The sequence below is a fragment of the Gobio gobio genome (genome assembly GCF_949357685.1).
Source record: "Gobio gobio genome assembly, chromosome: 4".
NCBI classification, from domain to species: Eukaryota; Metazoa; Chordata; class Actinopteri; order Cypriniformes; family Gobionidae; genus Gobio; species Gobio gobio.
This window is the reverse complement of record NC_137100.1, coordinates 17,984,222-18,010,334: the sequence shown is the minus strand read 5'-3', so window position 1 is coordinate 18,010,334 and position 26,113 is coordinate 17,984,222. Positions and strand designations below refer to the sequence as shown.

At 38.8% G+C, this 26,113-nt stretch overlaps 1 protein-coding gene across 1 annotated transcript; it reads right to left on the bottom strand.

Annotated features, from left to right (window-relative positions):
• Positions 1–2,260: 2,260 nt before the first annotated feature.
• Positions 2,261–22,785, bottom strand: grk1b (G protein-coupled receptor kinase 1 b; the record flags this gene model as incomplete). Its single annotated transcript, XM_079814191.1, is given in 8 exon segments — positions 2,261–2,288; positions 2,420–2,681; positions 2,946–3,069; positions 3,073–3,147; positions 3,303–3,427; positions 21,441–21,693; positions 21,974–22,056; positions 22,686–22,785. Coding segments are annotated over 8 exon segments (1,050 nt in total).
• Positions 22,786–26,113: the final 3,328 nt, after the last annotated feature.

The window sequence follows — 26,113 nt, the reverse complement described above, 5'->3', positions numbered from 1 at the left end:
TCTTTAATTTATGGTTTATTTTTCTCCATTATGCCACCTGATGGAGTTTTGGTTCCTTGCCACTGTCACCTTTTGCTTGGCTTGCTCAGTTGGGGACACTAAATTTTCAACTAAATATCCAAATAAATCGAATTACTAAACTAAATTAACTATATCAACTAAATTCCTGATCTGCCCACATTGTCACTATATGATAATTGAAATGAGCTAGATGACATCACTGTTTTCTCCGGAGCGGCTGTACGGCCGAATCAAATTCTGTTGCATTATTTTCCTGTTTAACACTGTGAAGCTGCTTTGAAACAATCTGCATTGTAAAAAGCGCTATATAAATAAAGTTGACTTGACTTGACTGTTGGCACTTTCGCCGGTGGACAGGGGTCAGCATGGGCAACCTGACTGGTCTGCGGCTATGCAGTCCCATACACAACAAACTGCGATGCACTGTGTATTCTGACACGTTTCTATAAGAACCAGCATTAACTTCTGGAGCAATTTGAGTTACAGTAGCTCGTCTGTTTGATCGGACCACACTTTCACTCGTCACGTGCATCAATGAGCCTTCAGCCTCATGACCCTGTTGCCGGTTCACCACTGTTCCTTCCTTGGACCACTTTTGATAGATGACCGCTGTAGGCCGAGAACACCCCACAAGATGCTGTCAAACTCACTAAAATCCTTGTGCTTGCCCATTTTTTTCTGCTTCTAAAGCCCTATTCGGATGGTAATTGTTTTTCACCTAAAAATACATTTGCATGCCACCTCAGTGATAAACCTTGTGCATTTGGATGGTGATTTATTCACGGTGGAGGAGCGAGTTTTGTGATCCTGTGCACCTGGGAACGCGCTGCTCACGTGGTCATTAACATGATTGTATGCTGTAAATAAAATGTCATATGCTTGGTATAATAAGAATAAATGCATATTTAATTCAATAATAGGAAAATAATATCCTAATTATTATTCAATTATTTAAATCTGTTTAAAAATAGGAAGAAATATAGATGGACATTATAGGCTAGTTAAAAATGGTTTTCTGTCTTGTATTTTATCTCAAAATAAAGGATGTAATTTTATTCCACATAGAAATGAGCAGAATACAGCCTCTTAATTACATGAGGTAAACATAAAGCTCCTTGGTTATTTTAACATGTATAATTGCTGCCGTAATAACGGCCAATTTCAAATGTTTACGTGCTTTTCATCTTTTTATTTTTTGAGCGGTAATGAAATATATTTCTCTTGTAAATACTTGCCAGCATTTCAGTAAAAAAAAAAGCTAGATCTTTAAAATTCACCCAAATTACAGTGACGCGCAACCATATGGTGCTCTGCAAAACAGTGAATTTTGAAGTGATATATTCTTGAAAACTCAGATGTGGATTCGGACGGCAATTAAATGACCACACGACCATGGTGTTTGTCAAAAAAACAGTAGGTAATTCGGCTGGGGATTTTTATGCAGGTGGTGGGAGAAAAACACTGACATTCTGGATTCGGATGGCAATAAAATCACTGACTAGCCCCTATAAATAAAATATACCTTATGACCGCACGAGAAACAATTACCGTCCGAATAGGGCTTAACACAAACTTTCAGGACAAAATGTTCACTTGCTGTCTAATATATCCCACCCACTAACAGGTGTCGTGATGAAGAGATAATCAGTGTCATTCACTTCAATTATGCCTCATCGATGGATTATATTAAAATATTGTTGAGCTATACAAAGAGTTCCTGTGGAAACCACAAAAAGTGCACAAATTTTCATGTCTTGCTTCAGCTTTAAAAACTGAAAACTCCCATTTTAATATTTCAGTAAATCAGCTGATTCCAGGCTGACCATAAAAGCAAAAGACTCTATTTTCCTACATCAAACTATTTTATTGTGAAGTTTATAATGAGACTGCTATCTGCTATACAACCAAATGTGACAAACAGTAAACAGAGTATATTTTGAAATGTCTAAAAAAAATATATATATATATATTTTAACCACAAAAATTAAACAAGGATCTCACTTCCTCTATGACATGTAAACTGATATGTGTTACTTTTTCGGTTCCTTCGATTTACTTATACTAGATTTAGTTCCTCTTTTTATGGCAACATCCTCATGACCAAAAATTCCCTCATGAAACTGTAAATATACAAATACATATAACGTTCAGTAACGTTACCTCTTGTACATTATAATAATTTAGCATTTTCCCTATCAGAAAAATAAAATATATATTTTTTACAATACAATTAAGAAGCTTATGTGTCCACATCTACATGTGGAGACCTTTTGAGTTGCACAATCATTATTCGATCACAGAATTCATGCCTTTGTTGTTGATGAATCATTTCCTGTGCACCCATCAGTTTCTTTTTTTTTCGTTTTGTGTTTTGCTTCTTTCTAGTTCACAGTAGCACCCCCCTCCTTTCGCTTCCACATAGTTGGAATCCAGATCATTCGGGAGTTTTCCGTTTTGTCCCCAGATGTTAAGCTCTCCAAACACGCCTGTCTCGATCATCTCCTCCTGCCATGGAATTGGTACGTTCCCAGTTGCAAACTCATTGTAGAAGTTATCGTCTTTGTTGTTGATCACAACACCTTTGATAGTGCTGAATGCTCCCACATCAATGTCCTTGGTATAGACCATTTTAGGATCCGGAACAAAAGGAGGAAGCATACCTGTGTGAAAGATGAAAAAAAAAAAAAAAAAAGACAATTTTCTTCAAACTGTTTAAATTATAATACCTGAATTACAATGGCACAGTGTAATTATAATAATTATAACAGTGTATATTATCTTATAATTTTATGATAACCATATTCATATACCATTATATTTACATACTGGTACTTCAAAGAATATGTCCTAAAAACCATATTAATACCATGGTACTTTTTCATAAGCAGTTTATGATGCATATTCTTCCATCTAATGGACTATACCAGCCTCTAGTCTCCCCCAGTTGAGCTCTTTAAAGAAGGACTGGTTCTTCAGGTCAGCACACTCATTGTTTTTAAAGCCAAGTCTCTTGTCTGGATCTTTCTCCATCAGTCCTTCGCAGATGTCTTAGAGCTCCTTAGTGAAGGTTGGGGGGTATGAGACAGGGTTATTTAGGATTCGGCGTGTTACTTCATTGTTGTCCACCTATGATACAGAAAGAAAAAAAAACTGTGTAAAGTTGAGCTCACCTCAAATTGCTCTCATTTGATAATCAATAACTTCAGCTTTGTCACAGCAAATCGCTGTCAGTGTGAAGGCCCCATAACAGAGAGCTAAAGTGTAAACATGTGTGTGTTTACCTGCTCTCCACAAACCCTGAAAGGTCCCTTGGCAGCAACCATCTCATACAGAGCGACCCCAAGAGTGAAGTAGTCTACAATGTAGTCATACTCTTTTTTCTGTAGTAGTTCTGGAGCCATGAAACCTGAGGAGGAGACATACAGTCTATGTTACTTGCATCTCACCAGGTCCATCATTACCTTATAATCTTTCTTCATCAAGAAGAAGCTGTCGGAATACAACTCTTGCTGTTGAAGTCCTCCTCTTGCTCATTTCACCCCTCATTTCACCCCTCCCCTTCAGCGTTTCGGTGATGAGGAAGATGGCCCTAAAGGAATGTTGTACAAGCAGGACACAACACGTGCGTCTTGTGCCTGGGTCGCTCCCACGACGAGATGGCACTGGATAAACCAGACTGTCCTCACTGAGAGGAGAAGACATTTGGGGTCCTGAGCACAAGGATCTCTATTGTGCTGATTGCTGGTGCTGGCCTTCGCTTCCCCCTCCCACCCCGTCGAGCTGTGGGTAAGGAATCAGCGGCAGCTGAAAAAGCATTTGAGTTACTACAAACACATCGCTAAATACAGCTATACAGCATAGTTCAAAACATAATAATAATTAATCATTTCTGAACATTAACTCTCAGACATTATTCACCCTTTTCTCATGGGTTCTCAAAAGAATTCATAAAAGTATAGAAAATAATGGCATATTTCTAATAGGGGCACATTGTAACGCAGTGTTACAACGCACCCCATCTGCGCAACTGGGATTTAAATCGCGGCTTGTGTCTTCTGCTGGTTAGATCAGCATTAAAGAATGATCTAAACTGTTAAATAACAGATTTAAGATTGAAATATCGGATTTGTCTAGTTTTAAATAAACACAAAAAAACAGAGATGAAAACTAAACTTAAGTAAGAAATTTACATTTGCTATGGTTAAATACATGTTCAGTAATATCTTCCAGAGATTTTTTTACTTTGGCACTATGTTTTCTCATTTATTTGTCTCATTCATTTCTCATTCATTTCTCATACATTTATACACGCTCCCCTATTTTACAGCTACACACATGTACAACACAGCCAGAAAGGTGGTGACGATCTCTGGTTAGTTCACCCAGGGTGGGTTGCACCAACAAGGATTAATCTTAAATCTAGATTAAATCAAGGTTTATCTAATAATTCTGTTGCACCAAATTTATCCTAGATTAGCTCTAAACTGAGTTTAATGTAATACTTGTTGGTGCAACCCACCCCCAGTGTTAGTTCAACCAAAAATTTTAATTGTTATCATTTACTCACCCTGTTACAAAACTAGTGTAACTCAAAACTCATGAAGGTGAAGGAGAACTTGGAACAGGAACTTTAATGACAAAACTCACAGGGAACACTCAGAAACACCGGTATACATGAATGTCGATGGACAAACACTGAGGGAGAACTGAAGACTAAATATGCAGGGCAAACAAGGTAATTGACTTGACACAGGTGAATTACTGATAGACATGACACAGCTGGGACAAATAAACTAATGAGGGTAACCATGGGAACACAGGAGTGGCGGGAAAATGAACAAAGGAACATGTGACAGAATCAAAAACACAACTTAAGCCAGACAGATATGTAATACACCCTCATGTTGTTCCAATTCCGTAAGACTTTCATTCATCTTCAAAACACAAATAAAGATATTTAAATGGGTCATGAACTGGCTTTAAAAAAAAATGTATACTGTTGTCTGAGGTCAACTTATGACGTTTGCGTGGTTTTTACATTCAAAAACATCATAATGAATAACTAATAAGCTATTTTCTGCCTTGGTTTTGAGGCTCTCTTAAAAAAACGCTCGGTTTCTATGGGCGTGCCGCACTGAAGACTTGGAAGTAAACGCCCACGGCTAGGATTGGATAAGATTTGCATATTTAATGAGCTTCAGCTCCCCTCAGTAGCCTACATGTGGGCATTTATTTTGAAAGCGTCTGGGGAAATGCACAAAAAAAAAATATTTATCAAACAAACACAAAGATTAATCTCTCATCCACCAGCGATTGATTGGAATGTTATTTTCTTTATTATTTGACCGGCCCGATCAGTGAATATAACCATGAACCGTACACACACACACACGCGCGCGCGCACAAGAAAGGAATGTTATTTCACTATTTAAGATAGCCCATCGGCAGGCCGGTGGTAAGTTTTGGTAGCCCGTCTGAAAAACACATAGCCCCGGGACGTTGGTTTGCGAGCCCTGGCCCATAACGTTACATGTCAGAGTTTGATCATGAATGAACCAATAACACCTCAAATAAAGGAGCCTGTGACAGCGTGCTAAGGTATGTAATCAATAGATGTCAAACGATCTGTAACAATGCAAAACTAACACATATAAAAAACCTGTTTTACTCACATTAGTGTGTTGCACCATTCCTGTCGGATCCAATATAGAAGGCACAGCATTGTGTTTTAATCTCAATATGTCTGCTAATCCAGTCTTGACCTGTATCTTGTTTACAATCGATTCTGCGGTCAAATGAAGCGAACGAACCAGCATGTTTATTGCTCGGAAGCGCGACCCGTTTAGTTCCACGAGTCAGTGGGCGGGCTTGAGGTGGCGCTTCTGCATTCTATGACGTCAATTGACGACATATTTTGAGATTGAGCGTTTGCTGGGCCTGGTGTCAATAAAAGCTTTTCTTTGACTAACAAGGAAGTTTTCAGCTCCGAAACTTTTACTAACACGATTAACTTTTATATATCAAAGGCTCAAAGGAAAGTTGATTTCTCAATTAATCACCCCTTTAAGAGAAGTCTGACATTTCTCTCTCCATTGACAGTCAATGCAACTACCACTTTAATCTTTTCAAAAAGTTAATAAAGAGACCGTAAAACTAATCCATATGAGTTGAGTGGTTTAGTAAAAATTTTCTGAAGAAAATGTATCACTTTATATGATTTTAGGCTTTTATTCACATATAAGCATTCATCAGCGCATACACATCAGTTATGCTAAACGGAAGTGCACGCTTCCACAAGAACCAATGAGGTTTGTTCTCGCGTGTCAAGCAAGTATGGTTGCGCTTCTGTTTATGTTTGCTGTTCAATATTTAAATGTGAATGAAAACAAAAATTAAATCTGTTCATCACATAAAACAATCATGTCTCTTCAGAAAATGTGGACAACCATTCAATTATTATGGATTCGTTTTACAATCTCTGAAATTTTTAAAGTGTCAAAGTGGTAGTTACGTTGACTGTCATTGGAAGGACAGAAATCTCTCAGATGTCATTAAAAATATATCTTCATTTGTGTTTCGAAGATGAATGAAATCTTTGGAACGACATGAGGTTGAGTAAATCAAAAAGGCGCTTGGGGGGAAAAGGCGCCTTTGATTTTATTTTTCTCTAAACCACTAGATGGCACAAAAAACTTGTCGCAGCACTTTCTAAGACATACGCTTTTCAAGATACACGTGTAAATTTGTGTGATCCTTGATGCTATCGCGGAAGTGGATTCTGCGGTAGTTTGATCTAATATTTTATGTTTTTAAAATTTTTATAGATTTAAGTAGCAAATGAGAATCGCTAAAATTAATGTTTATATTTTGAGAAAAACTCTTGTTAATAATTCTCAATTTTGTTCAAGCTAATTAAACAGTTTGTGTCAACAGCTTTTTAGAAGAATATGTAAAAGTATGGTATTTGGGGTAAAAGGCGCACCTGCTGTTGGGGCAAAAGGCATAATAATTAACATGATAATGAACAGCTGGATGACTTTCTGGATGACATTTGTTGACATGACATGGATAGATTCAGATGGTAAATATCACATAAATTGGGTGTCCACCTTAGAGATAATACCCATATTATAATGAAATAATCCAATCAAATATGATATTAATCATATCATATGATAAAATATAAGTTATTGTTATTACTGTAAATCTATAATAAATTATGGGATCTCCTTCACTGCTTTCAGAATCTGTACTTTTTTAATTAATTTTGTTTACGTATTTTTAAAATATATTTATATTAACATATTTTACAAATTTCACAAAAATGAAATATTTTATTTATCCAAATAAATTGAAAATAATACAATCTTTGCTAAAGTGGTTGTTTTGAAAAAGTATTAACTTAAACATAATTAAAAACATTATTTAGAAAGTATTTGTATCAATACTGTGCCTATTGCCCTGTGCTGGTGAGCTTTTTGCCTCGGGTGGGGTAAAAGGCCCCTTTAACACCTCAAACATTTATAAGACTTATAATTTATTTTCAGACAAAATCAGTTGCTTCATCAATGTTCAATACAAACATATATATTCTTTCTGCAATCATACACCATAGCCGCATTTCCACCGCAGGAACTTTCCCCAGGAACTAGGAACTTTGGGGTGGTAGTCTGTGCGTTTCGACCGTAGGAACCAGGGTCTAAATGAAGTTCTGGGTAAATATTTCCCCCTCCAAACGGCCCTGCTCGCGAGGTAGTACTATTAAAAGTTCAGGAACTTTCAGGGGTGGGACTTGGGCACTGAACATGCTGATTGAGTTCACGCAGCATTTTATTTCAAAAGGCATTTTTAAAAGTCTTTTGCGAGGTTCGTTCTGAGTAAATATCAGTCTTGCTCTTTCTGTCCAATGGCGCACGTTCGTCTGAGCCATCTCACGGTCAATGTGCAATAGCTGATAATTACATACGTTTACTTATTTTAAATCTAGCTTTACGAGCTTTCAGAATATGCTTTAGTATCTGTGCTCGTCTCTTTTCCGCTGTTTTGTTAATTACCTCTTTAGTAAACCAATACATAACCCACAAAAGCAGCACAGCTTGAATCTCTTCTATACTTGTTATTGTTGCAGACAGTGTCGCACTAAAAGGATTACTTTCCGTCGCTGACTGGGAGGAGCAGTGGCGCACAGTCCTACATCACCGGACTAATTTGCCTAATCTTCACGGTACTTTAGACCGCAGTGGAAACGCAGACAGTAGCAGGTCTGGGAGGAAAAAAAGTTCCTGTAAAAAAAGTTCCTGGTACAAATTGTTTTCCGGGTAATTTCGGTGGTGGAAACAGGGCTTATGGGAGTATTGTAAAAAGCTATTTTTTTCTTAAGGTAGGCCTTTAGCCCCGTTGTACCCCACTCAAACCAATCAATTTATCTTAACAAAATGTATCTTAACAAAGTAACAAAGGCATAGTATGTGAATAGTAGGCTACAGATTACTAGATTTTTCAAACAAACTGACATATCAACATATTGTTAGACATTAAGTAAAGTTATCTAAAAAAGTGTTAGTATTATTTGTTACAGTATTCTAGTATTTTGCATGATTGTACAGGGTATATATTTGAATAGATAGATCTTGTAAATATGAGCAAAGGTGGCTGTGAAAATAAATCTGCATTGTTTATCCTTTTAATCTTTCATTCAAAAAATTTGAAACTTTCATTTAAGTAAAACAATTGAAAGTAGGGGTAACACATTATAAAATAAATGTTTTTCTCCAATGCATGTTGGCCACAATTATTGGCACTCCTAGAAATTCTTTGAAGTATATTCCCATTCATATTTACGTGGTTTTTAGCACACCAGGGTGACTAGAATTGTCCAGCCATGACTTCCTGTTCCACAGGAGTATACATATGAGGAAACACAAAGGCCAAATTCCCTTAATCATTCATCACAATGAGTAAAACCCCAAAATTTTGTTCTAATGTCTATATATAGTTATATATATATATATATATATATATATATATATATATATATATATATATATATATATATATATATATATATATATATATATATATATATATATATATATATATATATATATATATATATATATAGTTCTATAGTATCTGATGCCATCCGGCATGTTGACTCCGATCTTAAGATCAATCAGATGGAATTGGATTAAATATTCTGAATGTTCCGATCCAATCTGACTTCTAACCTTTAATGCTGCCTGAATCATAATCATACACTGTTCGTTCAATGGACAGAGGAGAACTGGCCCCTGACTGAGCATGGTTTCTCCCAAGGTTTTTTTTCTCCATTCTGTCACCTGATGGAGTTTTGGTTCCTTGCCAGTGTCACTTTTGTTGCCTTTGGCTTTTTGCTTGCTTAGTTGGGGACACTAAATATTCAACAATATTACTGATCTGCCTGCATTGACTTTAACACTATATGCGAATTGAACTGAGCTGGACAATGACATCACTGTTTTCTCCAGAGCGGCTGTACATCCGAAACAAATTTTGTTGCATTATTTTCCTGTTATCACTGTAAAGCTGCTTTGAAACAATCTGCATTGTTAAAAGCGTTTTATAAATAAAGGTGACTTGACTTGATGTGCAGCAAAAGACTGTTGAGCTTCACAAAATAGAAAGTGGCTGTAAGAAAATAACTAAGGCATTGAAAATCCCCATTTCCACCATCAGGGCAATAATTAAGAAGGTCCAATCCACTAATGATGTTACAAATCTGCCTGGAAGAGGACGTGTGTCTATATCGTCCTAATGCACGCTGAGGAGCATTTGAGTGGCCAAAGACTCTCAAAGGATCACAAATGGAGAATTGTAGAGATTAGTTGAGTCTTTGGGTCAGAAAGCCTAGAATAATTACCTAACAGCACCTACATAACCACAAGTTGTTTGGGAAGGTTTCAGCTGTCAGACACGACTGGTACTTCAAAAGGGGCCGGATTCTATGGTCAGATGAAACTAAAAAAGAGCTGTTCGGCAGCAAACCCACCAGATGGGTTTGGTGCAAACAGGGATATAAAGTACCCCATGCCCACAGTTAAATATCCTGCTGTATCTTTAATGTTGTGATCCTTTTTTTGTTGTTGCTGGAGGTCCTGGACATCTTGTTCAAATACATGGGATCATGGATTCTAGCAAATACCAACAGATAAAAAATAAAAACCTGAACGCTTCTGCTAGAAATCTTATAATGGGCTGTGGTTGGATCTTCCATCAGGACAATGATCCAAAACAAAGATCAAAATCAACACAAAAATGTGTCACTGAGCACAAAATGAAGCTTCTGCCATGGCCATCCCAGACCCCTGACCTGAACCATATAGAAAATGAGTGGGCTGAACTGAATAGAAAAAGCACTAACATGGAGCTGGAAATCTGAAGGATCTGGAGCCTCATTTATAAAACTCTCCATAGATTTCATCCTAAAAGTGTACGTATGCACAAACGCTAGATTTTGCCAGAACCTGCGCAAAAATCCCTGTATAAATCACCATATACAGGGAGTGCAGAATAATTAGGCACGTTGATTTTCTGATCATATTTTTTTTCCAGGCACATTTGACCAATTCCAAACCACAGTAATCCTAATAACTACTATTGATTTAGTATTTAATAATGTATAAGTGATATATAATTGTTCATGAAGGCTGGAAATGAAAATCACCTTATATTCAGGTGTGCAGAATTATTAGGCATGTTTTCTTTTACAGATAAATTGAGCCAAAAAAGAGATTTAACTCAAACTGAAAAGTCAAAAAGTATTAAATGCCCATGAGAAGGATGCAATACTAATGCAATACTAGACATTGCAGTTAAGGCGTGACCATTGGACAGTGAAATGCTCGTTGGGTCAGCAGGATCTGACAAAAACAGGTGGTGAAGAAAAGACACCTGTTAACTGCAAAAGAATTAAGAATTAAGGTGAAGAATTAAGGGTGAAACCATCAGGAACCTTTTAGTCTCCAGCGCATCCATTTTCCAAAGCTGCAACCTACCTGGAGTCTCCAGAAGTGCAAGGTGTCAGGATCTCAGAGACTTCAGTTAGGTAAAGAATCCTAAAAAATGACCCCCACTAGATAAGAATCACAAGCTGAAGTGTTGTAAAATACATGAAGAAGGTTTTTTTATAGGCTTTATGGACAGATAGGTTGAGAATGACTCTTGAAGGACCAGCACCACATCCTCTAGTACCACTGTTTGAAGAATTCATCTTCCAGAATCTGGCAGTACGTTTTGGGAGTTCATTTTTAGTCCATCTCTGCAAAACGGACTTCAGGATGGACTAAAATGAACTCCCAAAACGTACTGCCAGATTTCAGAAGGGTTCCTGATGGTTTCACCCTTAATTCTTCACCTTAATTCTTAATTCTTTTGCAGTTAACAGGTGTCTTTTCTTCACCACCTGTTTTTGTCAGATCCTGCAGACCCAACGAGCATTTCACTGTCCAATGGTCACGCCTTAACTGCAATGTCTAGTATTGCATTAGTATTGCATCCTTCTCATGGGCATTTAATACTTTTTGACTTTTCAGTCTGAGTTAAATCTCTTTTTTGGCTCAATTTATCTGTAAAAGAAAACATGCCTAATAATTCTGCACACCTGAATATAAGGTGATTTTCATTTCCAGCCTTCATGAACAATTATATATCACTTATACATTATTAAATACTAAATCAATAGTAGTTATTAGGATTACTGTGGTGTGGAATTGGTCAAATGTGCCTGGAAAAAAAATATGATCAGAAAATCAACGTGCCTAATAATTCTGCACTCCCTGTATGGAGCTTACAACATCTAGTTTTATTATGCAAAACCTCATCTGCATAACATTTGCATGCATATACAACACTTTCAAAGGTATAGGACATTAAACAAAAAAATTATAGATACAGACTATAAATAACATTTGTGCCTTACAATCTGAAAATCATCCAATATCATTTTTATGTTTTAGAGCAAATATATCAAAATATCCATAAAAACAAAATTGTATAAAATTGTCACGTCCAAACAAGCAGAAACTGGTGCGAGGACTCAAGTGCAGAAATAAGGCTTTATTTATAAAAAAAAATGGGCGGTGCGGGAGGGGCGGGAGGGACAGACCAGGGCGGGACGGGAGGGCGGGACGGGATGGGAGGGACAGACCAGGGCGGGATGGGACGGGAGGGACAGACCAGGGCGGGGCAGGACGGGAGGGACAGACCAGGGCGGGGCGGGACGGGAGGGACAGACCATGGCGTGGCGGGAGGGACAGACCATGGTGGGGCGGGAGGGACAGACCATGGCGGGAGGGACAGACCATGGCGGGGCGGGAGGGACAGACCATGGCGGGGCGGGAAGGACAGACCATGGCGGGGCGGGAGGGACAGACCATGGCGGGGCGGGAGGGACAGACCATGGCGGGGCGGGAGGGACAGACCAGGGCGGGACGGGAGGGACAGACCAGGGCGGGACGGGAAGGACCGACCAAGGAGGAACGGGAGGGACCGACAAAGGAGGAACGGGAGGGACAGACCAGGGAAGGACAGACCAGGGAGGAACGGGGGAAACAGACCAGGGAGGGACGGGGAAAACAAAAAGTTCAGGCGGCCAGGGCGGCCCGCAGAGTTCAGGCGGCCAGGGCGGCCCGCAGAGTTCAGGCGGCCAGGGCGGCCCGCAGAGTTCAGGCGGCCAGGGCAGAGCCGGACGCCAGGGCGGCGCGGGAAGAGCAGGACGCCAGGGCGTCGCAGTCAGAGCAGGGCGCCTGGGCGGCGCAGTCAGAGCAGGGCGTCTGGGTGGCTGCCAGGCTGCCAGGCTGGTCCGCCCACCAAAAGACTCAGAGTTCTCTCCTCACAGCCCGTTTTGGTTCCGGCCAGGGAGAAAAATGTTGTTTTAAATGTCGTGAACGTTATGAGTGTAAACAGCGAGCCTGCTCTAATGCGCGCTCCCCTGCATTCTGCCGCTGTGACGACGAGTTCAATAAAAAACAAATGAGTTTTCTTTCTCTTCCGCACCACACGGAAGTCGTCTAGAATGCCTGGGTCTCAGAATAAACACAGCCAAGAGCTAGTTGCTTCCCAAGCAGAAAATCTCCTTCCTGGGAACAATTTTAGACTCTGCCCAAATGAGGGCGTTGCTATCGAACGAGCGCGCTCTTACTACACAGCAGCTCGCATGCGCGTTCAAGACCGGAACCAACAAACCCCTGAGAATTTTTCAGAGAATGCTGGGCCTGATGGCATCAGCTTCTCCAGTACTATTTTTCCTTTTAGTTTTCTAAAACTATAAGGAAATTCTAATTTCACCTTTATCCCTCCTCTACGTTTATTTTATTTAATTTACTTGCATTGTTTAAGCTGAATGTCCCTATTCAGCTAAGTTGAATTTGATTAAATTTCAAATTTAATTAAATCAACTTTTCTATTTACCTTTCCTTTTAGTTGTCTAGAGCTATAAGGAAATTCTAATTTCAGCTTTATTCCTCCTCTATTCTTATTGTATTTCATTTACTCACTTTTGTTTAGCTGAATCCAGTTGAATCCAATTAAATTTTCAAATTTAATTATGTTCACTTGTTTACATGCCTTTCCTTTTAGTTTCTAGATGCTATAAGGAAGGTCTTCTTTACTTTTACCTTATTTCAAGGCAAGGCAAGTTTATTTGTATAGCACATTTCATACACAGTGGGAATTCAAAGTGCTTTACACAGAAATTAAGTTAAAATATTCATAAGTGAATAAAATAAAAATATATATAGTATAACAGTTATAATAGAAATTAAAATAAAATAAAAAATAAAGATGAAATCCCCTATCTGGGGTGGAAGAAAATGGAGAGTCAGGTTTACTTTAAAAATATTTGTCAGGTAACTGTGCGTGTAGATAGTACCCTTCCATTTCAGTGACCTTACCATCACCATCTTCCTGCTCTGCATAAGATGACAATAGTTCTAGCAACTATTGTTTCTTTAATGAGTAACACAGGTTCAATCTTCACTCCTCAGTGCCTGGCCTAGTCCATGAAATACGGTCCAAAGTGAAGGGGCAGGTCAGATACTTGTGTCTCTTCTTTTATACACCTATCCTTCTCAATGTTTCTTTTTATTATTTCCATAACCTGAATAATCAAGGATAATCAATCTATGTATCTCTTTCTCTGCTTTCATATATTTAGTTTAAAGATGATTGTAATTCTGTGTGATTTTATACTTTTATATATTTAGTTTAAGGATGATGATTTTGGAGTTTTAAATCTAGTCTCCTCAGCTGACTGTTCTGACCTCCAGCCGGGATGTATGTCTCTCTCTGGTGAAGGAGAGCTATGACTGTTTCTTTGTTTGGGTATTGGGTTTTCTCTTGATAAAGGTCAGAATCCACTGACACTAACTAGAGTGTGATGCCCTAGTGCTTGTATGTGTGTGTGTTCTGTGCAGGTTTGTTGGAGCTATCTGATCTGGGCCTGACCCCCCTCCCGACATGCAGGCACCCTTTACGGCGTCCGAGGCCAATCTTACCCATCTGGGAGGGGTGTTGCAACAAGCATCCTAACTAAACGACGCCATTCCTGCATATCTATACATGTGTGACAAATGTTTAGGATTTTAGGTCTCTGTAGTCAATCAAGGCTTAGGCCATCTGTTATTGTTGATGTAATCAACGTCCTTGTAAACAGTATAACTGGTGGGCAAAATTCTCTGTAAGGTAGAGTCTGGCCTCCGATTCCACGATAGACTCTGACGCTGGCACCTGCTGATGAAACTGCAAACTATTCTTCAGTAAATTTTTCTTGAATTAATCTATCTCCTGACTCTTGATCTTCATTTGTCAATACTGGTCCTGGGTCCTAAACTGTGTCCCCAACAGTTTTGGTGGAGGATTCGCGAGCAATCATTCCTTGGTACACCTCTGGCAAACAAGTAAACAAGGTAGTAAGCTTTTGTTATTTTTGGTTAGGGCTGTCTGACTGGAAGAAATTGGAAAGGGGGAGCAGTGTACTTCGCTTCACTTGGCTTCTCCAGGGGTCAGAGTCCCCAGGGGTGAGAGCGCTGGAAAAAGTGAGGCATAATTGTGAATGATAGCATCATTACGTGCTGCTTCTCCAGGGGTTAAATTTCCCACGGGTGAGAGCGCTTAGGCATAGGTAAAACGGTAGCTGCATTATGTGCTGCTTCTCCAGGGGTTAAATTTCCCAGGGGTGAGAGCGCTTAGGCATAGGTCATCATTACATGCTGCTTCTCCAGGGGTTAAATTTCCCAGGGGTGAGAGCGCTTAGGCACAAGTAAAAAAGGAGCGGACTCAAGAAAGGGGGCCCCAGTGGGCTCCAAAGTGCAATCAAAATTAGGCAGTTAAGTTAAAGTAAGTTAAACAAAATAAAAATAGATTCAGGGTTGTTTGCCAGGGATGCATCAGGAACGATCCTGAGTAAAATGTAAAGTATGACCCAAATTGGCATGGACCAGTATAAGTGACTTTTTCGTATAAGTGTATTTTGCCGTTTCATCACGCAGAAGCCACAGCGGTGTTGGTTAAAGATCGCCGCCTCCATCTCTGCTGGTATAATTTCAGGTGAGTATGAACTTTGACTAAAATGATGGCTAACAATTTGAGTGACATGATCAGTAACTTGATCAGTCCAGATAAAGATTTTGAGACGAAAGAGAGCAAACGCTGTAAGCAGCTCTGTTCTGAAGCCCTGACATCAAAGAAATTTGAAGGAATTATTAAGGAAATGGGCAGCAAAGGTTTTAATTCTAATTGGAAAGTTAATCAGGAACTTGACTGGCTAAAAGCTAAAAGACTGGACAAATTTTTAATTTCTAATTGTTTGTGAGATCAATTGACAGAAATCACTGGAAATGATGTAGGATTTGGTCTGTGTAGTCTGAGTAAAGGACTTGAAGTTGTTTTTGAAGAAAAAAAACAAAAAAGGCCAAGAGATGTGTGAGCAGCCAGTCCTATCTGCCCCTCCCCTCCTGCACTCTCTTCTCAGAGCAGCTGCAGATAGCCACTGACACAGACAGAGAATCAGACGGAGGGACTTTAATTAAACAGAGGTGCACCGATTGAAAATAATGAAGTAGTAATAAGTTCAATAAATTAAAGTCTTAAGGGATTCCTTTTACAGGAAAGATCTATGATCATTTTAATATAATTTATGAGGCAAAATTAAAGACAATGATGATAAAAAGTGAATGGCAATAAATATATATTTAGAGACGTATGGGTTTAACTGACAAAAATGTAAAATAAATGTTCCTGTTCCTCTAACTGTTGAAAAAAAATTCTGATAAAGTTTATTTGACTGGATGTTGGTAAAAACACTGTAGGAGAATTGGTATTAAAAATGTTGAAACCCCTAGAAGCTAATGTTTTGGGTTCAAAAGATAAGCTCATGCTGAGCTGTAATAAAACAATTTGCTTATCTGAATCTGGCCCACCATGTCATTTCTGGTGCTGTGGCTAAAATTGGAAGATTAACTCAGACTCAATTTGGATGTTTGAAGTTTAAATTTATTGTATGGGCAAAAGACAAATATTAAATGATGATCATTTGAAAACGTAATTTCTGGATAGAGTTAAAAGGATAATGTCTGATGTTTATTAGAAAACAAATGTAATCTCTAGCCAAGTCTTATGCTTTGCTAGAGTGACAAGTTAAAAGTTTATGAAAATGCAGTGCCAGTCCTGAATGCCTAGGAGTCTCTCTTTCGAAACCAGCTCAAGGCTGATATCTGAGCCTGTGCCACAGATGATAGAAGATATTGATGAGTAAAAGCACAGGGCATCACTTGAAAATAATAAGACATTTTTTAGGTAAAACATAGTGTTTAAAAAGGTATAAGATGTTTTTACACACAGACCTTAAAGAGCACCTATCATGGAATTTTGAAATGTACCTTTCATGTAGTGTGTAACATAGATCTAAGTGAACAAAAACATCCTGCAAAGTTTTGAAATATGACAGTGCACCGTATATATAGTTATTTTCTTTCAAAAGTAAGAGTCGACTCTGAGTCATTTTTAAGAATCGTTAGAAGACCGAAGCTTTTTCTCTGACTAGATGACGTCAACTTGTCAAGTTATTTGAATACGATACGCCCACTTATTGCGCTCCAAGACGCCAGTGAAAACTAGAAAACATCATGGCGACGAGACCCTGTGTTCTGAAGTGCGACTCTAAAGCAAACTTTTTTCATCTGCCCAAGGATGAGCATTTGAAGACTAAGTGGCTTGAAGACAAACCATACATTGTCGCGATTGTGTGTTTATTTAATCGTCAAATGTCTCTATTTGCATGTTTCGCGATCTCAGGAAGCTTTTATTATGGACTTCTATTATGGCACATGGTATCTTCTTCGTCTGTCTGTACATGGACTACATGTGCACAGAGCGCCCTCCGGCTGCCAGTATGAAATGAAAACAGCACATAAGAGACTCAATCGCTCATGATTAGGATACATCTGCGCATTTTGAGGAAGTATTGAATAAAAAATACTCCTCTGTTTAGAAATTTGACACAGACATATGAGAATCAATCAATATTTCTCCTCATCTGCACACTTTTGAACTAAAAGCCCTGAGGGATGTTGATTTGTCGCGAGTCTTCGTGAGGAGAATAGAGGAGTTTTTTTATGAATGAGATCAGCTGAGGCTCATATTACAATCAAACGGTTCCGACGTGGTTTTCATATTCATAACTCCTGACACATATTAACAAATTACTGTCACTATAAGACTTTGATGGGCGTTCCGTTTCCGAAAATATCTGCACAGACTATACCAATCACAACTGACTGGGTCATCGGACCAATCACCGCAGATTAGCGTCACGTTAGTGGCGGGGTTTTGAAAAGTGAATCACTAAAGGAATCATTTGAGAATCGCTGTCAAAACAGGTAAAAATAAATGCATATTATAAGAAAACTAAAGTCTTTTTTGTCATTGCATGCATGCAAAACTGTTGTTGGGGACTTCTAAAACAATATTTGGAACATTTTAGAGGACTGTTGAAAAGGTTATCAGAGTGAGAGAGAGTGAGAGTGAGAGTGAGAGTGAGAGTGAGAGTGAGAGAGAGAGAGAGAGAGAGAGAGAGAGAGAGAGAGAGAGAGAGAGAGACTGCTTGTGGAAGCAGGGATGGTACAATTTGTTATCGCCCTGCTAAAGCTGAAACAAAACAAAGAAAGAACCAAAACAATCCAGCTGACTTTTGTAGAGACAAATTAATAATGAGCAGACGTAAAAGCTGAGTTTAAATAATAATTTGAGTAAACACTAAAAGCGAAATTTGCGAAAGAGCAATTCATGTTTAATGTGTATGTGGGTGTGACTGCACTTTATGTTTTGTATATGTTTGTTCCTAGAACTGTTCTGTCCTGATTGGGTGTCATTAACCTCTGGAATGAGTGTTTGACCATTACAGATGGGTTAAGGTAAACGACAACCTTTAGAGAAACTAAGAAAGATAATTTTGAAGGAATCCAGAACACAGGACGAGCATTAAATGGATTGATATCCCGCTCTGTCTGTTATGACAACTTTTGTCATTTATGATGTTGATTTGAATTACTCTCTGGATTAGTTAAAGTGGAATTGTAAAGTTAAAGATTGCCGTCCATCATAAAACCATTAAAACCTTAAAACCATTGTGTAAATTCAACCGAGGGCCTAAATTTAAATAATGTCAATTGGATAAAAATGGTAGACGTAAATGTTATAGACTTGACGGCAGAGACAAATTGGCTGAAGTCACTATCTAAATTATCCAGAGACTCCCTCAAACTTCTGAAAGGCCAGAGGGTGACCAAAGGGATAACTTCTAAACAAGGAAAAGTTTTATTTTTACTTTAATTAAATTTTTCATTATATTTTGATTTATATAGAGAACCACAATTAATGTTAAAAAAGCAAGTGACTTTAAGTCTTTATGTGTGACTGGGATTGAGATAAGAGGAATGTAATATTTTGGTTTCTGCAGAGCAGTAGAGATAAGAAACAATAATGATCATATGGTGCATCTGCAGACCATATTTTTGATGGAGGAATAATGAGAAATAGCCCAAAGGTTAAAGGTGAACTATGTAGGATTTTTGCAGTAAAACATCCAGAAACCACTAGGCCAGTGTTATATATTTTGTTCAGTTGAGTACTTAGAATATCCCAAATGTTTTCAACTATTTGTAAATCGTGAGAAAATTGCTATTTGAACCAAGGAGCCGGGACGTGTGAGCTATGCGTGTGAGGGAGTCGCCTGTCGATTGCGTCATATCTGCGTCACCCTCGGTCTCCGGTTTTATTCAGTGAAACGCTTTACTCTCACTGCATTGTGAACAAGTGTCATAGCAGCCGCCGAGCGAACGTCATAACTTCCTTTTCAACACACTCAGATATATCTAATACGATAAACAGAGCTGCGTTACTGCACACTCAGCACTGGAGAAGAGGAAGTGCCGCCGGCAACCGTGTCATAATAAAAGTCCCGCCGGCGACTATGCCATAATAACAGTCCCGCTCTTCAATCGCTCCTGCGGCCTTGCTCAGCTCCACAACACTCGGTCCTGCTCTGCTTCACTACAGTAATGTTAATAATCGCATCCATGAACATGATTTCTGCCCGAGTCCTATCCTGACTGTTTTCCACCGGCTGTGAGGTGAAGACCACATGTCCCAAGATTCTGCGCTCAAACGTGGCGTCATCAAACTACGCCTTTGTTTTGAACAGGCGACCTCTAGTGGACGGAAAAGTTACATAGTGTAGCTTTAATGTTGTGAGAAATAGAATTTATGAGTTAATATAGATATGAATGAACAAATCATTTTAAAACAGCTTTAAAGAAATTGATGATGACTTAAGGCCCATTTATACTTCTGCGTCGAGTGTACGCCGTAGTGTACGCCGTAGGCTACGCGCGTAGCCGACGCCGTCGTGAGCATTTATACTTCTGCGCTGTTGTCTGCGTCAATGTGCAATTCCACATGCAGACACTAGAAGGCAGTGTCCTCGGGCATGTTGGTGTAATCAAGACAACAGCCGAAGAAGAAGCAGCTTGATGTGTAGAATCTGTACATTCATGTCGGAGTATCAGCAGCAGTGAGAGAGCGGCTTTTCTTGCAGCTTGAGTTGTTGTATCTAATACAAATTAAGCATCTCTAGTTGATTAGTAAAGTTAAATAAGGCGATCTGGCGCTGGAATGCATTTGTGAAACCATGCGGAGGCGGAGCTCGTGGCCGCTGTTTTCAGCAGCGGTGGCTCAGCAAGCGATTGTTGTTGCGGAGACTTCATTCACGAAATATACCCTAATGTGTCCCTGTTCTTGATATACAATTACTGATTAACATCTTTGGTTTTAATGAGAAAATAAATAAACTATATTCAGCGGATCTATGTATTTATTTACTACCATAAAGAATCGCTGGACTGCAAAATAGTGTGTTATAGCAGACGTAAGGAACTATCATCCAATTTCTGGACACACACACACACACTCCTATCGCAGATTTTTTATTTATTTATTGACCTGAGGGAAGGGTTCTGGCAGACCAATCACATCGCTTGCGGTCCGCGTAAAATTGACGCGTTGTTACATTTTTATAGAGGTGCGCGTCAGGCTACGGCGTAGGGTACGGCGTATCCAACGCGTCTATGCGTAGGGTACGCCGTACCCTCTGCGTGCACTCGACGCAGAAGTATAAATTGGCCTTTATAGTCCAAATTTAAAGTAATATGGGAGATTATGAAATTTGTAAGTTCTTGGTAAAGTTATGACACTTTTGGGTGTAAGTGGCAAGATAAGGCTAGTGAGGATTTGATGAAGTATCACTGCCAAATGACATGAATTAAGAGGTTTAAGATTTTAGTCATTTGGAGCTTACATGTGAAGAGTTTTAATGGACAAGACATTGAGAATAAAAGAAATAAAAAAAAAGGGTACTTTTAAGAAAACCCTGATGAATGATTTTGAATGTTTTACTAATAATATGGTGATATTAAGTATGATTAAGCATAATGTCAACAAGATAAAGATGAGTGAACAAGCTGATTGAATGTAATACGAATTGATAATTGTCATTTTGATGAAAAGGTTTTAACATTATATATATTTTTTTATGGTTATGTTCATTTATGGTTAAAAATGATGTGGGCTATATGATGATGAGTGAAAAGTTGGGTTTGATGGAAATAGCAAGTTTAACAAGAAGGTTCTCGAGTATGTGAAAATAAGATGGATTGTGATGAATGTTCTAGTTTGGTTCTATGTTTGAAGAAGGAAGATATAGGATGTGAGGTAATTAAATACAAAGTGCTGTGCAACAACAGAAAAAATATGTGCAAACAAAAAGTGCAAAAAAAAAAAAGTGTAAAAGCACTAGTGGCTGGATGGTGGAACAGGGTCATGGCGACTACTCAACACCTGCACCAGCTGACTGAGTGTGCCTAGGAAAGCCTGATTAAAGCTTGCAGACTGCTCCATGTGTTGCGGAGTTATTTCAGTCTCATGCCGCCTTGCCTCACGAGCATCCTCCAGCATCATTTCAAAGCGCCGGTCACAACAGTCCTCCATCCTCTCCAGCCACTCCTGCTGCCTCTCATCAGCTGCCTGCATCTCGACCAGGGCCGCAACAACATCCAACATCCTGTTGCCCCCTTTTCCTCTTGCCTAGAAATTCAAAACAGACAGGAATGTTGGCTGGTTAGCGGGAAAAAAAATTTCCTTTGCGTTTTGCCAACCAATATAAGGGAGAGGCATCTAGAGTACTACGATGCAATGTCCAGATTATACTGTATAAAATCTGTATAATACTATAATAATATTAAATTTATGTTCAGTGAGTGACTTTTCACTCTGGTATTCAAGTCTTACCGATGGTTATACGCCGGGGTTCACTCGAAGTAGATGGAGCAGTGGTTTCTGGTGGTGTCGGTGTCGATGTCCTGACACTGGCAGGCGCACTTGAGCTCTCAGGGGTGGACAACATCTCATCAAGTCCCTCTGTTTCCTCCTGACAGCTAGGATCCTCAACTGAAAAGTTACACAAGTCATGTTAATTACACAAACTGCAAAAATACAGTTTAAGATAACAAATAGAGAACATACAACATAGTAGGACTGAGTGGGTAGCCAATTACAGCGGTGGACTGTAAAAAAGCATTTTAACTTTTTTACTGTACATAAGAATTTTTTTTCAAGCTTTATATTTATCAGAGTACTTCTATTTTGAGAAACTTTTACTTCACTACATTCCAAAGCACAATATTGTCATTTTACCCCGCAACATTGCTGTCCTGTTTAAGCCCATTGAATGTGGGCATATTTTCACATCTCTCTGTTATTGCATAATGATTTCAGACTGAGCTCTTATATTAAGCTCTATCATTAGACCCATATATCTTTAATAGAATATGTTTAGTAGTAATAGTAAATAGTAATATATATTAGGGTATCTGTACGTTTCTAGATTTGTACTCCGTCCACCACTGGCTAATAAAGTAGCCAGTATAAACTAGTCCTGCTAGCTTGCAAATCTTGATTGATACCTCACTGGCTTGCAAACAAACAAACAAACAACAGGCTTGCTCAAAAGTTGTGCATTGAAAGTAAGCTTTACCGTGATCGTTGTATACTTTATTTCACAACTAGTACGAACTTACCGACAAACTCCATCATCGACTCCAGCAACGAGGTGGCCGTATCGATGCCTCCTTCTCTTCCCAAACTCGCCGTTCTGTGTCCGTAGATGGCATCCATCATATTGAACCACTTCCATTTCTTTCTGTGAACACCACTCCGGCTGTTGTGGTCTTTCACCTTACGTGAGTCACTTTTTTACTTCGCAGTTTTTTACTTTTAATGCGGCACTGCTCGGACGTCCGCTGGAACCCCTCGGTAGCCATCCTCTCAGAAACATGCTGAAAAACCTTTTCGTTACTCACCATGCCATCGAGTTCCCTTTGTACCCTTTCTTCACCGAGGATACCCAGCAAGGTCTGCACCTCCTGGTAACGTTAAGCTGCGCGCCGACATTGTTTTGCAATCTTGTGATTTAAAAATGGCGCCTCTTGCGTTGTCGATCCCCCTGTCGCACGCGCAAGTGACGATTCTCTGTAAACCAATCAGCGTTCTGCAGTGAGTCTAGCTCCACCCTTTAGTACCGTACCACTGTGCTAGGTACCCCAAAGGAAGGGTACCGAAAAAAGTGGGTACGGTTCGGCATTTTGGTACCAGTCACAACTTTTGACAGTGGAAACGCAAATAAATGCGTACCGTACCATACCAAACCATACCGCTAAATGGAAACGAGCCATAACTAAACATAACTTACCACGCTGTCACAGGGCTCGCAAAGCCCAAGGTCCCGGGGCTATGTGTTTTCCAGACGGGCTACAAAGACGTATCATCTTAAATAGTGAAATAACATTCCTTTCTTGATGTGCGTTGTTCACTCTCTTGACTTGATATTTGAAGGAAAAATACAATCGCGGAAGTTTTTGATCATGCTGTCTGCAACGTACTTGGCTTGTGTGTGTGTGTGTGTGCGCGCGTGTGTGTCTGTGTGTGATGCACGGTTCGGGGTTATATCACCCGATCGGGCGGGCCAAGTAATATAAAAATAACATTCCAATTAATTGCTGGTGGATGAGAAATAAATCATTGTGTTTGTTTGATAAAGACATTTTGTGAGCCCTAGCTGTGAGACGAATCATTATCGGTTGTCGTTTTCCCACACGCTTTCAAAATAATGCCTCACATGTACTGATGGGGAATCCGAAGCTCATTAAATATGCGAAACTTATCCAATCATAGCAGTGGGCGTTTACTTCCAAGTCTTCAGTGCGGCACGCCCATAAAAACCGAGTGGTCCATGAGAGAGACTCAAAACCAGGGCAGAAAATAGCCTATTACTTATTCATTATGATGTTTTTTAATGTTAAAAACCATGTAAGCGTAATGAGTTGACCTCAGACAACAGTATAAAAAAATAAAAAAGCCAGTTCATGACCCCTTTAAGAAACCAACCCACTATAAATCCAGGACTTCCTGAAAGTATCCCTTAATTCTTCCATTAATTGCTAAAACAATTGAACGAGTCATGTTCAACCAAGTCTCTACCTTTCTTACACAGAACAACCTCCTGGTTTCAAAAGCGGCCACTCAACTGAGAGACTGCCCCGCTTTTGGTTATTGAAGCTCTTTGACAAATGCAGCTTCCAAATCCTCAGTACTCATCTTGCTGGATCTGTCTGCAGCCAGATCCTTCTGCCAACCCTTGTAATTACCGTAAATAAAACTCAATGTATGTTTTAAAATCCCTCTCACAGTACTTTGATGTCATACACCGATTGGTCGGCACAGCGCTGCTTCAAGCCGAAAACACCTTAAATCTGCAGTGGTCAGGTGATACAGTGGCCATGTGGTAGAAGTCATAGCTCTCTAAAAAGTATGAGTTTACACATTGTAATCACAAATTCTAGAAGCATGTGAAGGCTTATGGCACCTACTGTCCTAATGTGTAGTGAATCAACGTCCTTACCAGTGCCTGGATACTTGTACACGATACACTGATTCATGAGCTAGGGCGCTGATTGAGACGCACCCAGAGAACCTCATAGGCTCGGGTGGCAGATGGATGATTTATTTTTAACAGCAGATTCGGGTGACTTTAGAGCTGATCCATGCATCTCTCATCCACAGTTCTAGCTTTTCCTGTTTTTGAATCCCAAATACAGACTTCTGCCACCTACTGGTATGGGAGAGTTATGTCCTCTCCATAGAAGGCACAGAATGTATATGCTAGTTGGCCGTCGGCTGTAGTCAGTGTGCGTGGTGTGTTCAAGCGCAACTTTTTTGCCCCAACCTTAACAGTCTACTAACAGGCTACTAGAGTCTACTAAAATTTTAATAAGAGTTAATTTACATGTAGTTGCAAAGTTACAGTTAGTAGAATGTCTAAAGGGGACCATCGGCATGAAGTGTAATATTATATATTATTTTATGAAGCTGTGGCCAAGCACTGTTCTGTTATTGCATGAGTTTACTCCATTCTTTCACATTGTGACAGCTACAAATAACATTATTTAGAAGTTCACACGTTTGGGTGTTAACTGCATCAATCAAGCTAAACAATTTATCCCTATAACTGTATGTATGGTAAGAAAAATGATCACAAACATTTTCTTTACTTTATGTGAATTCTAAGTGTACAGATCTGATCTCCAGCTAGTCCCTGATGAATGACAGCAAAAAATTGCTATTAAAATTATTATTATTATTACACACTGTTCTTTACAATTGATTTTTAATAATAGAGTAATTAAATATGTATTATAATTTAATGTATTGCTTAAATTTTTCAACTAAATATCGAAATAAATCTAATTATTAAACTAAATTAACCATATAAACTAAATTACTGATCTAATTACTGATCTAAAGTCCACACTGCCACTGTATGATAATTGAAATGAACTGATGACATAACCGTTTTCTCCAGAATGGCTAGACGGCTGAATAAAATTATGCTGCCTTATTTTACTGTTTAACACTGTAAAGCTGCTTTGAAACAATCTGCATTGTTAAAAGCGCTATATAAATAAAGTTGACTTGACTTGACTTATATTTATCATTAAATCATCATTTATTGCATTATCAGTTTATTTATAATCAATACCTGAAAGTTATTGCATATACACACGGGAATAGATTGTGGTATTACTGACAAACTAGTCCCTTAAAGAGACTACACTCAAAAAAAATAATAATGCCTAAACATAAGATTTATGTATTTGAATTGCATATAAATTTTCCATGCATTTGGATTATATAATTTTAACATAAACAAATTAATAAACTTAATGTGATTCATATATGTAAGTCATACATAAATGTAACAGGTAAGATTTATGTAATTGTATTGATAAACTGAATGTGATTCATATATACCAGTTATATGTGAACGAAACAGGTAAGATTTATGTAATAGCACACAGAAAAATGCCCATGTTAAATTAACTTCCTAGTGTTCATGTGTGTGCTCACTATTGGGTTAAAGTACCATTGAAGCAGTGTTAAATGTGATGAT